This window comes from Haemaphysalis longicornis, unplaced genomic scaffold (assembly GCF_048455015.1).
Source record: "Haemaphysalis longicornis isolate Haplotype H1 unplaced genomic scaffold, Haemaphysalis longicornis Haplotype H1 scaffold_32, whole genome shotgun sequence".
Classification (NCBI taxonomy): domain Eukaryota; kingdom Metazoa; phylum Arthropoda; class Arachnida; order Ixodida; family Ixodidae; genus Haemaphysalis; species Haemaphysalis longicornis.
In genome coordinates, this window is record NW_027526343.1 from 277025 (window position 1) to 289029 (window position 12005).

The 12005-nt window shown below is 46.2% G+C and overlaps 1 protein-coding gene across 3 annotated transcripts in view; it reads right to left on the reverse strand.

Moving 5' to 3' along the window:
* Positions 1–890: 890 nt before the first annotated feature.
* Positions 891–12005, reverse strand: part of LOC144177834 (uncharacterized) — a 47454-nt gene continuing 36339 nt past the window's right edge. For 2 of the 3 annotated variants that reach the window (XM_077705415.1, XM_077705414.1), the window contains 2 exons: positions 6941–7093; positions 891–2881 (listed from right to left, as the gene is read on the reverse strand). In XM_077705415.1, coding sequence (XP_077561541.1) covers positions 2810–2881; positions 6941–7093 — 225 coding nt within the window. In that variant the 3' untranslated portion in view covers positions 891–2809. The remainder of the gene's footprint in view (positions 2882–6940; positions 7094–12005) is intronic. The other variant, XM_077705416.1, reaches the window with a different exon arrangement.

Here is a 12005-nt window from a genome sequence, read left to right on the forward strand (position 1 = left end):
CCTTTTCCTCTCTTCTAAAATGTGTAAGACAGTGTAGGGCCAACAACAATGGGTGTAATACCCTTGCAGCATGCTTCACCGGTTTTGTAAAGAGCTAGCAGAAAAATGCTTAGTGTTGGCATTCAGGGAACACATGTTCCTGTAACTTTCAGAAATAATAGCTGTCCCATTGATAGGTAGAAATAGCGGGATGCCAATTCACTTCGATTTTTTAAAGTCTCACCAATATTACCAGGCCAATAAAAATGACTTATGGCTGTAGAATTAACGCATAAGTTGTTGTATAATAGCATAACGTTAATTTTACCAGATATAACGGCACAGTCCTGCTTCAAAATCGGAAGCAAAAAGGTGCAGTCGGAAATTTCCATTGGGGGCAGGGTAAGGCGTTTGTAAAAAGCTCGCTGTGTTTCAAATCACATGCATAGACCTAATCCGTAGACCTTCATAGGCACCAAATACACACCGTCCGAACAGCACACAATAAAACCGAAGGTGGTTACTCGGTCACCACCCTTTCGCTTCACAGAACAGACGTAAATTAAGAATAAAGGTGATGGAACCTGACAAAATGGAGTAAACACCTCCTGCTCTCCTAACCGTGCTTATTCCACACCCTTTTAGAGGATTACGGTTTAAAAAGTCAGGTGTGTACCTCCCTCCTTCAAAGGAGGTGAAACGGGTTGCCATACCGCTGAACTTGGGCGTAATGATAGATCGCGAACTCCTTTTCAGATATTATAACTTTCTTCAAATTCTACTTTGCATATCCTTGGCACTATTTTATGTGAAGTTTGGGAGTTAAGACACGCTTCTAGTTCTCCCCGCTCTGACGAGCCGATTACCATCACGGCTGTACTTTAAGTCACGTTGTCAAAACAAAACCACAATTTCCTTCTTTCGAGATTTTATTTTTACTGAAAACTTTGAATTTACACACTCTTGTACATCACCCTCCATTTGGAACAAACAAGAACTGAGAAGCAAATTATTTACATCAGCACGCATGCAGGCGGACACAAAAAAACTGTGCGCTTTGAAGAAAGCAAAGGCAGATGTTATATGGAATGACAAAGTCGTTTGCTGAAGAAATCAGGGCGTGAAGTGCGAAAAATATCCGGAAACATCTGACTAGAAATTCTCATCCATGTGCGCCAGCCAAGGAACAAGATCCGGGCTGGTTAGCGCCAATTTCGAAACACATTACACAGAAGTAGCAAGCACTTTGATTGAAAAAAAGAAGATAAAGACGCTCACTCACAAAAAACGCGCACACAGCATCGAAAGACGAAAGTTCGAGTACAGTGTACATAGGTCCCGTTTAATGCAGTCTACCTTTTGCATCAAATACTAAAGGTGATTAAGTGAACATGACACTTATAAAACTCTAAACAAGGACCGCTGGTATAATTGATTTCATACTCTACCCTAAATGCTGTGATTTTGTTATTGCAGGTAAGCTTGGTTGTTTTCCAGACTATACTTTATTGTTTTGTCCACCGAAAACACGTAAAACTACGAGAAAATGGCCAGTGAAATTTTGAGCGGTGTGAACTACAATCTGAGAAGTAATATTTGATACCCGACGTTCGTTTTCCGATACAGAAAAAGTCACCTTAGGAAAGAATTTAGTGAAGCCGAACAAACGAAGGGTTCGACACAGAAATAACTCTGTACGTTCCGCCCAATCTGCTCGGTTTCACTCAGAATCCATGTCTATGTCACCGGCATTCCGCAGGTATTCAGAAGCGAATTGGTGGAGGGTACGAAGTGTTTATAACGGAAGCTGTCGAACTCTGTTTTGCACCGTAACGGTCGCGTTAAATGTATTTTTTTCTCACATTGTTGAAAATGATACTACCTTTTGCCTGCTTTCTCAGATTTTGGAATTTGGGCTTCTTTCTATTGAAAAAGAATTTCCTTGCACATAAACGTCCTGTCAGCCTAACGGATACAACTAAGTGCGTTTTACACAAGCTATGTGTTTACATGTAGAAATTGCGCTGTGCTAGCACCATAACTCTAATGCTGACATCAGCTGTTTCTTTCTAGAATATGCCATAGAGTTTGAAGCAGCCGTACAATTACTACCAAACGGAGCACAAGGTATTAAGGCACTAGATAGGGAATTGCAATATCGGAGGCGAAAAGCTGTTGTGCAATGTACGAATGGTCCGTACGTGTACTTATCCGCCAGGAATAGCTACACGCGATAATCAAGAATTGCTTCTCCGGAGCAAAAGTCTGTTACCAAAACGTTAGCTGAAACATGCCACAGTGTAAATGCAATATCAAGAGCTGCAGACGAGAAAAGTTTCAGCAAATTTCCATGCAAGAATTCTGGCTGGAGGATCAGTGCAATCATTGCCCATCCGTATTCCGGCGTCGGGAATTGGCGCACCTGATTAGGAAAGTAGACCATCCTTTTTTCCCCTGAAATATGTGTATCATCCTCATGAACTCCCAAGATACTCACTGATCCAAAATAAACTATTCTGAAATAGGGGTCACCAGTAGTGTCACAAGCCCACTGCGACGAGACATATTAGGGGCGTATTAAAAAGAGAACATGACTTATTTACACAATTATACATACGGCCCACCGTGGTTCAATAAGAGTTCTGCTTTTCGAGCATTGCGCTGGTAGAAAACGTCAGAAGCCTGTTACAACAGTATCAGTTTAAGACGCTGACATCGTCAAGAACGCTTTGGTTCAAAACCAGGGGACCAATTTTTACGACTCCAACGCCAAAAAAGCTAATTTCTGAGTAATACAAATTTGGCATGGCTAAAGAGAGGTGGTCCGGCCTCAAAACTCCTCGTCTGAACTTGCTGCCAGGAGCTTGATCCGGTCCGCTGCTTTCATTTTCCGGAACGTTTTCTGCAAACAAATAAAAACCAAAAAGCAGACATAACAGGAATCAGCCTGTACTGAAGTAACATTCCGAGTAATAATTTGTTTACTTCTGTTTGCACCATGATATATGAACACAAAAATACCGAATGGATAACCAATTAAAGGAGTCATTTGCCTTTCTGTGTAGTTCCGTTCGCCTGAAAAATTCCGTGGACACTGAGGTGTGCTCGCATGGCGTGAATTCTCAAATGTTATTTGTTCTGCTGGCATTTTACGCTTACTGCACTTTGGCATCGTTGGCATGCTTGCGTGGTCGATTGCGCTTAGCCTGCACACCCGATGTCGGAGCACCTTCTATACCGAGACACGCCGGCGCAACTCTCTCTGACTCCGGCGACTACCGGGTAGACTTCTGGCCTTCCCTAGCGCGCTATGAAGCCACGAGTACGCCACGCAGTTTTCAATTTAGTACCAAGGTTCCTACACCCGTTTTCAGTTTTAGTTCCCGATTTCTCCTCTCGGCACCATTTCGTTCGAAAGCCATATTTCAAGCCTTCCGAGTACGCAAGCAGACTTAACTGGTTAAGAGAAATTATCTTCCCTCGTCAGCCATCTACATTTAATAAGGTGCTTTATAGCGGTTGTGCACACTTCCCCTACCATATTATCATGCGAATGCTACCTAGCGCTCCTAGCAGCAACTTTGTGCTGTTCGGGGTGACTGAATATATTGCAGGACAACCGTTCTCACCCACACAAACTTTTTCCCTCCTTACAATGCCTGCCCTCATCTGTCCAGGATCCAAAGGAGCAGTTCATTGAGCTCTCGTTCACTAATACTCAGTCCGAAGACTCCAGTACTTTTATTTTACTCCGCTGAAGGGAGCCTGGTTGACACCTCATTCGTCGTACCACCCACACGCTGAAAGGGCTGAGCTATTTTTTCCCTGCGCTGCCCACATTCGCGCGAACGACACAAACAAGACCTATATATATTTTGCGGAACCTTTGTAGTTTACCGATTAATGTAATGCGACCACATTCCCTAACACTCCTACCCAGCTCCACCTGAAACGGGTAAATCCTGTTTTATTCAATCGGTACCATCCTTACTCGGTACACAAAACTTTTAACCCCCGCCAGCTGCAGTCCGACCAACAGCGTTGATGTATGGATTTCCCGCATTGGCTAGCTAAACAAATACCCTGGGGCACATTTCACACTACGCAAGCTTGGCTGCGACCCCAGCCTCTCCTACCCCCCCCCCCCCCCCCCCCCGCATTGAACCTACACGTAATGTAATTCTAGAGGCCTCATAGTGCCTTTTTTCCCACTTCTGTACCTTCATTAGGTGTTCTTCCTTTAAAAAGGCGAAAAATCCCTCCCCCTTCGGTCCTCATCGAAGACTATACTTTACGCTGCGGCGGCTGTTGTCGGCGGTACACCTACAACAGCGTCCTGCACACGACGGGGTGAGGCCAACGGCCCGCTGCCAAACTCCCATGCCTCTTCCCCTCTAGCTCCCAATGGACAGTTCTTCCTACCTGTCGTATGCAAAACATGGAAGTTTGGGGCATCTTGCCACGTAGTGGAATACAGGTACCGCCAAAAACCCCTGCGTGCTCTTCAACATCCTTTTCCAGCGTCAGTGTTAGTTTGCGAAGTTTAGTAGAGCTCTTTGCGGGCACACATTTTCTTCATATCAGCTATGTACACTACAAAATACGCGGTAACGAAAGCGATCACGTAATTTCGCACGATAAAGTTCTCTCTGCGCAAGCCACGGCTCTGGTTCCTCCATTCCCCCGAAGCTCATAGCAAGGACTTCTTCGCAACGCTCATCAATTTGGGAACACTTAACATCATCTAAACACATAGTTTCGGCGTGCTCGGCAAATCCCTCCGACTTCTGGATCGGTAGTAACGCTGGCTAGCCACAGAGATGCTGATGGTCCTGTGCATAATTTTCTAAACAAGTCACTCTCATTTTCATTTGATAACGAATAGGTACCTACAATATCTACATTTAGGTTCGTGTAATCGCTGTTATTCACACAAATGAACTATTCTTGTTCTCATTCCATTCTTTCAGGCTCCTTAACGGCTTTATGGGCAAGCAACACGCCCATACTCCACCAAGCCCGGTCTAGAGCTCTACTGAATTCCGCAATTCTCCAGAAATCGCGCATGCACCTTCCGACACACCATGGTGGCACGTTACGGCTCCACACCTGCCGTTCTAGTACCCCATATGCACCTGTTGTGTGACTCCCCCCCCCCCCCCCCCCTTGCTGCGCGTCCCTTACCCGCTCACTTTCCGCTTCACGGTCACCCCGTTTACTGTAACTCTTCGGCTCAGCAAGCCCTTCCTCCTCGATCCTGGTAATTGCACATTCGGTGGCACTCCTGCACTGACTAGAAGCTCCCGGGCGACACCTCACCGGTCATAGACGACGCGGCTCTTATCACGGCTTCTGCTCGCCTGGTTCGCCCCGCAAGGTCAATGGACAGCTGAGACGACACAAGCGAATATTTGACAGTCGCTAACCAAAGCCGCCAAGTCTTCCAGTTCACACACAGAGTCCCCGTCCCTTCCGCCACCCCACCAGCTTGAGAGAGAACGAGGGAATCAACTTTTATTGAGCCCAATAAAGGTATTGACTACTGCACGCAGGCACCGGACGGGGTGGAACCCTCCTCTCGGGTCCCACATATGCGTCTAGTAGCTCCTGGCCCCTGGCCCCTGGCTGCCATTTTGAGCAACGGTGCAGGATGGGGAACATGGTCCTCTTATAATTAAGATAAGTGGCGCATTATCCGGTTTTTCCCTGTTTTTAGAAGAACGTTCATCCTGGGCGCATAGGAAGACCCAAGCGTTCCGGAAGACTGTCTTTCTAAAGCTACCTAAACGCGAAAACTTGAATGTATATGTTACGCAACTAAGCCTTAAATGTTACTGGTGGATCTGCTTATGGCGGGTTGCTGACCCGATGGTAATTGGATATTGGCGACTAGTAAGAGAGAGAATAGTGTAGTGGGTAAGACGAAGAATGAAAATGGGATATAGAGAGTGCGAAGAATAGAGGAGAGAGAGATAACTGGATGGTAAAAGAGCGTAAAGGGGAAAGGAGGCAGGAGACATGGAAGTCGTAATGTAGTGGTGATGTGAAGGGGAATTTGAGACTCGGGGGCGGGCGATGAGGATGAACGGAAACGAATTGGCGATGCGGGTGGGGAAACATAGTGAAAAAGAGGCGCGCAGAGGTGTAGCGGAAGGGCGGAGGAGAGAGGCGCGAGGGATAAGGAAGCGATCACAGAAAACAAAGTTAAGTATAGTGTAATGCAAGTAGTTGGTGGATCGGCGAGGGGAATGGTGAGGTTGGCGTGGATGAGGGGAAATGAGTCAACGGAAAATAAGAGGTAGAGGGGAAGTCTAGCAAGGTGAGGATATTGCGGTAGTGGCAGGAATTTTATAAGGATGCCAGTGTAGGAAAGATATGTGCGAGGAATAGGAGGAGGAATTGGGGCTGGAAAGGGTAGGGAAATGAGGAATGAGAATGGAAACGGGTGAGTGGAATAAAAGGAAAAAACCAAGGGACGTAGAGCCCGAAAGGGGAGGAAGGAACAGGGGAAAGATATGGTTGGGAGGAGAGTAGAGGATTTAGAAGGTGTGAGAGGAGGTTCATTGGGGGAGGAGAATGCTAGGAGTAAGCGGCAGTGGGAGAAGAGAATGGGGTCAGAGAAGAGTAGAATTAGAGGATATGAAGAAGGGGATGAGCGGAGCGGCAGGGTGAATGGTATTGTAAGGCGATGGAGGAGGCGATGGGTAGACTAGGAGGGGAAGTACGGGGAAAAAAGAAAGTTCAGAGGGCGAGAAAGGTAAGAATGATCCAGGGGTAGTAAAGGCAGGCTGTAGAGGGACAGGGAAGGTTCTGAGCGCAAGCAGAAGGGAAAAAGGTGAAGACATTGAATTGCAGCCAAAAACGCAAGAAGCTACACGGCACATTATTAATGTTTACACTGCTGAGTTCACCCCCTAAAATCAGGTGTTCAGGCATGGAATATGCCGGTGGTACTACTCACGGGGTCGATCTTCTTCGGCAGGTTGCGGCGTCCCCTTCGTGATCGGCACCTCCGGCGGCAGCACCCGATGCAGGCGAGTGAGCAGAGGATGAGCACGGCAGCGCCCACTCCGCAGGCGACCGGAATCATGATGCTCATCAGGTAGTTGTCCTCCTGACGCAAGGGCAGCAAAAGTAAAGAAAAAACACTATAGATGCTGTTCAATGTACGAGCCCATAAGTTCCACTAAGTAACCTTGCGGTGATAGGATGAGCATAAATCACCGAGGTCACTGAAGAGGCTCAATAGAAGTTAGAGCGTATGACTTTAGCGGTGGCCATTAGTTTGATGCTACAGGAGGATACTAAATGAAATCCGATGCAAATGGTATGCGGTGAGTGAATAGGTTCGGGGAACACATTCGCATTAGCTTTCGAAACGAATGAATAGCCTCGACAGAAGGGGACCATCACTAAACAAGGAAGTTTAATTAAAGATTGCAGACACGCACTGTCTTTAAAACCTACCCGTAAATCAATAACTTTGTGCGGATGTTTTTTCAATATTGAAACAAAATAGAAAGCGACACCTTTACGGAGCTCCGCCTTGTTTGCTGCAACACAGATAGGAATTCGTTACTTTTCTCCGCTTGTGACGTGAATGTCACCGAAAACAGAGCTGCACTTTTGCTTCCTTTCGAATGTAAATTCTTTTTTGTTTTGTTCGTTTTTTAAGCAAAAAATTTAAGAACATTATGGATGCATTTGCTTTTATTATTTTACATATCGGCGAGTTTCCCAATTGTCCCTGCCATCATTATTGAATGGCGTTTACTTCGCCGTGTAGACCACCACGGACAAACAGAATGTTATTTACAGCTAATATCATTCGGTTTGAATGATATTATATTTGCCGTATGACGGGAGTGTAGCTCATACATACGTCTATAAACCAGCAAGGATTTTTGCTCTGTGTTTAGTGCATGGCTACTCGCAAAAGTACATCGCGCCAACAGTTGGAGCCAAGGGCATGCACTAAGGAACATGGATAAGGCCGTTCATCGATGTCATGTTATGATCAATGCAGTTGTTTCCGGGAACTAAAGGTTTTAATGCGAAAGGTAAGACGTGTTAGTGAATAGGCGGTACTTGTTGCTGAGGGACGTTGGTCGGGTCTACATGCGAGTTACGAAAACGCTAACGACGGAATAAAACATGGACACGTCACGCACGTAGCTTTGGGGAAATGCGCGATAGTTTCTGTACACTAAACCCCACAGTTATGAAATCTTCCGAACACGAAGTGGGCCGGAATACATATACACGGAAAGAACAAAAAGCTCCCGGCGAGCTAAACCCGTGTCCTGTGCTTCGAACTGCCTGTCTCAGCGGACGTTTTTAAAGTTTTGATGAACGTGCACCAATCTGCAGAAGTTCTGGTTTGTCTCCCTACTCTATCGCCAATAAGCAGAAATACGCACGAAAGATGCTTCCAGTACAAAGCGTTTCAGGAAACGTTCGCTGACTCGTCACTATGCATTCTTTTTCTTTTTTTCACAACAGGTGAAAAGACACCGCACATAAAAAACTCTATTATCCGATCAGATATAGGCGGAATCATCACGGTGGAGTCAGTTTCTGCGACGAAAAATTCTACATCCACCGGAAACGCCGCAGTGCGGCTGCATTTCAAGTGGATATACAATTTTTCTTCTCGCAAAATTTCTTATTTGACGTACAGGTCCGGATTACACTTTCTACGAGCCACCTGTTAGAAAAGTTTAACAAGTGCCTCATAAAATTTTTTTGGTTTACGTAAACATCTCAAGCAAACTTGGAACTTTTAAGAACGTCTGGCCTAATTTCACGGTCTCCTTACGAAATTAATTTTCCGTCACTACTGCTCCTTAGGCGGGAGGACTATTTTGAAGTGGCAACGTTTTGCGCTAATATTAATTCCATTGTGTTTTAAAGCGAATGTTTTTTTTTTGCCTCATTGAAGGCGACCGTCGGCACAAAAACGCACAGCAGGAAAGCCACCTTGCTATGACGATGATGATAATCGTGGTCGAAGTGAAAAATTGTTGAAACGCGAAGCTCCCTCTCCTAGTCGAATGCCAATGCCTTCAAAGTCCGAAGTGAAAGTCCAAAATCTAAATCCCTGCGCCCAAAGCGTACTGCAGGAAGCCAACTTCCAGAATGGCTATCCACAAAGGCACAGCAAGCACCTCACGAAAGAAACGCTTCCCGGGGTGACCGGAATCGAACCTTGGTGCGTCGCATCATGAAGCCGACGCCTATCTGATTGGGCCATTCCGACGCGGTCGAAGCAGTTTGGATTTCAGCTTCGACTCAGGTTTAACGTGGAAAAAAGGGCGTGTTGGTACTATCAGCGACGTGCCCATGCTCGGCGATTGCTCGCCCCGAATTTTTAGATGCGGAGCATCTTATAGCCTGGGCATGTCCCACATCGGCGTCCGCACTCACACTGCGCATGAGCAACTCTCCTCCTTCCCTCTCTCCCACAGCTGCGCGATACTCCAGCCACTTCTTCTCTCGTACCAGCTGCGTGCACTTCGCTTTCGCTTCTCCCGCGTTCTCTCTTCTGCTTTCGCGGCGCATGCTCGGCGCTTGCGCATCTCTCCTCCTCTCGTCTCCTCTCCTTCAACCTTGAATGTAAATCGGGTAGCGCGCTTCGCGCGTTCAGTTCAGCGCTTGCTGCGGTTGACTCCACTTCACTCCGTTCTTCCAATGAAGTGTGATGGAAGCAACAGTCCCGTCAGTTAGTGGGTTGGCGCAAGCAAGCGTCAGCACCCCCCCACAACCAATTTCGACTACGAACACAACGGAAACACAACGGAACCCCGAGATGCTCCGCATCTACTCAGCGTTCCCTTCGGGAAGATGGGGCTAATTTTTTATTGGTTGTTTGGCTTTTTTAATTCTTTGTAAGCCACTGAACCAACTGGCGCTGCATTTCATCCCCATCTCTCAGCTGTATACGCGTTTTACTGTACCTCCCATCGTTAATATTTCGTCGCTTTAGTGTTCTTGCTTTAGTGTTCTCGCTGTTGGCGTCTATAACGCGAAACCGCCGAAGTGAAAGAAAACAACGGTTACCGCGGGGGTCGGAACCGAACCTGGGTCCCTCACGATATGAATCCGGCGGTCTATCCGATTGATCCATTTCGACATGGCCACGGGAAAACTTAGACGACAACCAAGGAATTCGTCGCGAGAAAGCTTCGCGTTTCACAGTCGTCGTCGTTTGACGGAGGAATGCATTTGTTTTTTGGTCGGTTGTGCTCAGTCTTTGCTGATTCCCTGTGAGGGAAGTGCACACATTCTGCGGGCTCGACGGTGTACTCAAACATTACTTTTTTTTAACGCGAAATTGTTACTTGTCTACGCTGGTGAAAGCACGCCCACCCGAATATCGTTCGCACAAAAGTGGCCACAGCTGCTGACCTCTTGCTAACGCATTACATGACGTTCCACGCGTTTGTTAGCGCGCGTACATCCGACAGAATAAAAGCCACGAAATATGCAGCTTATTTTGCTCTATAGCATAGATCACACAGTAGGAAGAGCAAGAAGCAATTTGCGTACACTGCTTCATGTAGTGTATCAAAAAAAAAGAAACACTCGGGGCGCCGTCAATTACCATGGACTTACGACGCATAGCTCGAGTATGAAAAAAAAAAAACCAAGAGTGCGTCAGAAATTTCGACCGCAGTCTGGGTTGGCCTTAAGCTTCTGTGAAGACAATGTAGCAACAGCATGTAAAGCTATTCTTGAAAAAGTAGCTTCAGTGAGTCTGATGCCGATGTTGTAGGTTATTGTCGACTTAGGCTGGATGTTCGGCGACAAACCTAGTGACAAGAAACATTTTCGCAAAAGAATACGCTGAAAGAACACATATAATACAATGCCCATTGAGAAAATGTTCGATTACCTACTGTGTAAAGCAGTAAAGCAGGCTATGTATACGTTTAACAACTTCCCCTTTTTTACTAGCATTTTCCCTAGTGGATTACTTTGTATTGATTCCCCTAAAAAACAGTACTTTCTATTCTATTCCCCCTTGCTTTCTCCAGTGAATAGCCCTGTACTTGACTGTGCTTTACTTTGTATAATACATGATAGCGTGTACAGTTTGTATAATGCCGAAGTACGTGTAGTACCATTACGGTTTCTGTGTATTTACTGTGTAGGGAGTTAATTTCACTCATTTTCTTTTGTTCTCCTTCTTTTTAAGGATACAAGTTGTATTTGATGTTGCTGTAATGCTGGGGGGCTTGCAGATCTGTCAAGCTGTCGATTTCTGACAGCGTTTACTGCTCACCCCCCGCGCCTTGTACTTTGTGCAAGATGCAACTAAAGACAAACAAACAAACAAAGATCGTGCTACATTCTTCATTCGTACTTTCAGTGAATATATTGTACGCGATAGTATTTGTGGCGTATAGCTCAAAAAGCCCGGTAGGCGCACGTTAAAACTAACTTGGTATCACCACACTCAGATAGTTTGGTTACAGGGGCAGCACGGCAGGGGTGGGGGGTGCAAAAGGGGCACCTGCCCCCCCCCCCCCCCCACCATGCCACACCAGTTCCTGCCCAACCCCCACCCTGCTCACTCTACCTCCTCCCAGCAGCTCAATTTGTGCTTGCTTATTTTTTCGCTGAAAATCATTATCAAAACTCTTTCCAGAATTCTCATTGCAACCTTACCCTCAAAAAAGAGCGGAGGGGGGACGCTTCTGTTGAGGTTTCTTTGGAGGGAACTCAAGTAGACACTACAAAAAGACATCTGGTCCAGCCACCCTTGGTCGCCTTTACCGTGCAAATGCTATCCCTGGCATTTTTTTTTTCTGGAAAATTGAATTTTGCACTTCGGACGCCTTCGAGACCGAGATTGTCCATCCGTGGATTAGTTATATGTGTGTTCTTTGTTTACAACCCCTTCCGCTTAAGGCAGGGGCTGAGCCATTCAAGGACATTTTCAAGAGTGTTCTCCTGCACCCTGCACAAAATTCTGGTCGGAAGCTGCCGAGTGGAGTCGGAACGTACATAAATTTACTTTTTTT